This window comes from Thalassophryne amazonica, chromosome 2 (genome assembly GCF_902500255.1).
Source record: "Thalassophryne amazonica chromosome 2, fThaAma1.1, whole genome shotgun sequence".
NCBI classification, from domain to species: Eukaryota; Metazoa; Chordata; class Actinopteri; order Batrachoidiformes; family Batrachoididae; genus Thalassophryne; species Thalassophryne amazonica.
Genome location: NC_047104.1, coordinates 47,533,918 through 47,538,309, shown reverse-complemented (window position 1 = coordinate 47,538,309; position 4,392 = coordinate 47,533,918). Strand labels below are relative to the sequence as shown.

General features: G+C 43.1%; 1 protein-coding gene across 1 annotated transcript in view; it reads right to left on the bottom strand.

Annotated features, from left to right (window-relative positions):
- Nucleotides 1–312: 312 nt before the first annotated feature.
- The window catches only part of tm2d3 (TM2 domain containing 3), a 27,622-nt gene continuing 23,542 nt past the window's right edge, over nucleotides 313–4,392 (bottom strand). Inside the window, exons 5-7 of the mRNA XM_034162856.1 lie at nucleotides 3,571–3,746; nucleotides 747–822; nucleotides 313–617 (exon numbers count right to left, since the gene is read on the bottom strand). Coding sequence (XP_034018747.1) covers nucleotides 452–617; nucleotides 747–822; nucleotides 3,571–3,746 — 418 coding nt within the window. The 3' untranslated portion in view covers nucleotides 313–451. The remainder of the gene's footprint in view (nucleotides 618–746; nucleotides 823–3,570; nucleotides 3,747–4,392) is intronic.

Here is a 4,392-nt window from a genome sequence, read left to right as displayed (position 1 = left end):
TTAAATATTTTGTCACCATGGTTACCGTTTGAGGCAATTATCTTGAAATAGTGTGGTGGCAGCAACACAGGGTTCAGATATGATGTCTCCACAGTTAGCCCCCCACCCACTATACATCAGCACGACCCAGTCCAAGTGCTCGTGAAGCTGAACCATACAGAGAACCATGATGACTAACTTCTGATCTGCTGCACATCTCCATTTGCGGACTCTCAAGACGAGATGGCTGCAGACTGATCCTGTAGTTTTGTGTGGGCAGAGTTAGCCTTGTTGAGTTGAGGAAGACACTTCCTGCCTGCTGGCAGATGGGACGGGGAAGTGTTCCACGGCCAGCCTGGGCAGGAAAATGTGCTAAGAAGACACCATCTCAGATCCTTTTTTTTTTTTTTTTTTTAAAGAGTGAAGCTCAAAGGCATGGATGAGTGCACCGACAAGTCTCCAGAGCATGGTTTCAGATGTAGAGAGACCCGTCAGCAGGTCCCACATAGCCCACCCCAATCAGAAGGACATCTATCAAAGTCCAGATGCCCAGGCCTCCAAAGCTGAACAGTTTGCCCAGACCCTCTCTCCACTGGCCCAGATAAAACCGATCTGCTCCAAAACCACCTAGAGTGATGCTGCAGATGGGGGAGGGGGTCAAATAAAATATTATAAACACAAATGGATTCATGGATTATTTTTTTTTTTTTTGAAAATATCTCCAACATATGAACTGGTTCTAACTTTATTCATGAATGCAGCATTACCTGAGTGCAAATGCTGTTGACCATTTGTATCCTCCAGTCCAGTTGCAAAACAAACGCTTCTGAAAACGTCTTTTACCTACAAAATAAAAATACATTCTTAGTGAACACAGGGTAGTCTCAAACATTAAAACAATCATGAAAAACAAACCTCAATTTAAATAACTGCAGACTTATAACCCTTAATATGGTCAAAACATGCACCCTTTCGGCAAGCTAGTTTTGGCCACTAGATGCCCTAAAAACATATATTACCTGTAGTCAGTAATACCTCATAGGCACTGAAGCAATTCATCATTTATGAAAGGAAAAATGCTTCTGAGTAAGTTGGGAAAAGTGTGATTTTTGTTGTATTTGACAAGACAACAGAGAACGTGTGTGCTTCAGACTAACTGTCTATATCCTTGGACAAGCCACTTCACAAGTATTGTTCCAGTCTACCCAGCTGTAAATGGGTACCATCGTTGGCTGGGGAAGTCACCTGTGATGGGCTGGTGCCCCATCGAGTGCGACTTGCAGACCATCATCTGCTTTGCTATGGAATCCGTGGATAAGTACCGGCAGGCCTCAGGTTCTATAAAGGACTCCTTATCAATTCAACACTGTGCAGTATTGGTGACTCTGTGAGTGTGCTGGAGCCCTGACAGATGGTACATCATGGCAGGAAAGGAAGAGGACCCAGTGACAGTGTGGTTGTTCTCAGACTGCCAAGTGATCGCATGTGGGCACAGACAAGTCCTGGGTGAGCGCAGTTGCGTTTGACCACAGTTCCACCAGTGGGGAAGAGGGCGACCCCCCACTGAGTTCAGTGGCAGTGACAAGAACTTCAAGGAGCAGATTCACTTTGGCAGTGGCAAAGACAGAGCCAACAGCGCTCATTCTCAGCTTTCTCAAAGAAACTCTACAGACAGCAGTCCAGTTAGCATGACCTACAAATGTGGCTCAGTGGGACCTTCGAGTTGCGTCAGAACAATGCCATGTTGATGCAACCTAGTGCTGAGTTGATGCAGCCTAACGCCGCAATACTGTGAGGTAAGCGCCAAATCACAACAGAGTTGCCTCAAGGCACTTCACACAGGTAAGGTCTAACCTTACCAACCCCCAGAGCAACAGTGGTAAGGAAAAACTCCCTCTGAGGAAGAAACCTCAAGCAGACCAGACTTAAAGGGGTGACCCTCTGCTTGGGCCATGCTACAAAACATAAATTACAGAACAATTCACGGACGAATATACAAGAATTGCTGTTGGTGCACAGGACACACACAATATAATGCTACCCGTCGGCAATTTATGATTTCGGCTGTGCTCCATTGTTGCCAAGCTATAAATCACGCAGGATTGTTGTTGAAATTTTTATACCTTGTACACAATTCAGTAAAACTATACTACTCAAAGAGCACATGTGAACAGTTAAAAGAAAAAAAAAAAAAAGCTCATTGCAGTCTGGCTGCTGCTCCTCGCGCTCACCTCCTCAAGTTCTCTCACGATTGTGTTAAATAAAGTCCATAAGTCCTGCTCACAGACTGTTTACCAGAGACAGGACATGTCCACATCCACTATAACTCCTCATAGAGGAGATCTCCGTGTCCACTCACGGACTGTTTATACGTGAACACCGGCTGCAGCTCCGCAGTCACAGGAAGAATTATAAACTTTTAACAGAAACCAGAGCGCAGACCTGCAGCGCAGCATGAGAAGAAATATAAACTACGAGAAATCAGAGCACACATATGCCCATTTTACAGTCTGGCTGCAGCTGAGCTCCTCTGCGCTCTCACCTCCTCAAGCTTCTCCCCCCCGCTCTGCGCAACTGATGCAGACGTTCCTGCATTATTAGATACACAGCATACGTAACTTGAAGCAGGCCTGGTGTGAAAGGGGCTTTAGAAGAGGAGTGGAATAACTCTTTCTCTTAAACTGAAAGCGCACACTTTTGAATAAAGAGTGGGAATCGACTTCATACCACTCAGCACTCTCACTGTCCTGTGGTATCACACAAAGTGTACACAAATGGAGACTAGGATTATGAGGAAAATGAAGCAGTAGCTCCATGTTTCCAAAATAACTGTGCCTTATAGACCAATGCAACATGTAAGTATGTTTTCGCCACTTCATGATACATTTTTGGACAGATGTGACTAATACTCTGGTACGACATATAGTCCATATGCAGTAACTGAAGTGAAGCAGAGTGTATATATGTTTCTGAATCGCGCTGCCACCCTGCTGCTGAGCTAGCAAGCAATGAATGGAAGAGCAGCCATCAAATGTCAACACGTCTTTTCAGAAACAGATTGGAGGGAGACTTGTGTTTAACGAAACAGATTCCAATCCATCCAAATATACTTTGATCAGACCAGATACTGATCTCTGAAACCAGATCAGGACTTGAGTAGCAAAAATTCAATTGCGAAAGTCAAATCTTTGCCACTGCCGGGTTGATTTTCTTCACAAATGTCAGCAGCTCCTTGTGTGAAAGAAAAAAAATCCACATCTGTGTTTTAAACAGAAAGGTGTTGACCATGACCCGCCCATCTCAAGGCAGGGGGAGCAGGAACAATCTAATAGATCGTCTCCATCCCAGCAACCGTAACCCTAAACCCAACTGTGCTGCGTTTAAGAGAGCACGTAGAAGTTTAACTAACACACTTCCATGAGATAAATGTGCTTATTGAAGGGGAGTTCAAATGTGCATAGACACAGAACTGTAGAAGTTCATTCCACCTATATTTTGACACATTTTAAGGTATAACATTTTGTCAAATATTGGTGAAAATCCCAACCACAAAAAAGCAATTTGCTTTCCTAAAACTAGTCCTTATCATACCTAAACAATGCACATGGTCTAGTACATCACAGGTGGCGTTGTAGCGTTTGCGTGGGCAGGACACTGTCATACAGTTGGCGGAGTTTGAGCATCGGTACTGGGATGGGTCCAGTTGCCAGCAGAACTGACAGGTGATTGAAAGAGAGAAGTTGGTTTGCTGTTCTCCTGACTCTCCCTTCAAATACAAAGAAAATAAATCACATCATCACTACACAACAAATCCTTAATTAAAACACCACTGACAATTCCAAACTCCACTCAACGTGCACACCAATTTGTCTTGGTGAGTTTTGCCAAAAGACATTTGTACAATTTCATAGTTGACACAAAATCTACAAGGGCCTGATGTGCCATGTTAGATGAATTGTGTTTGATCACTTAACATTTATTTTTAATTATTGTCCAAATATAATGCAGTAGCAAAACAATACATCTCATACAACCCTAATCAGAAATAGTGGGACCAGCATGGAAAATGAAGGAGAGGAAAAAAGTGATTATTACATTTTCTAAGGGATCTGTATCACAGCTGTTCATCAGTTTAGGCTTGGTAATCTTGCACTGTATGCACTGTAATTCCTCGATATTCCCTGAATCATTTTATGATATTACGACACACTGTAAAAGGAGAAATATGCTAATTGCTTCACATCTTTCTTTGAGTAATATTGTTTGTAAACATTTCAATAATTTTCTCACATCTGTTGACAAACTGGAGATCCTGTGCCCATTTCTGCTACTCAAACACTCAGCCTTGCATGGACACTGCTTATGTAGAAAATCATGATTACAAACACCTGCTTACATCACCTGTTTGAAATA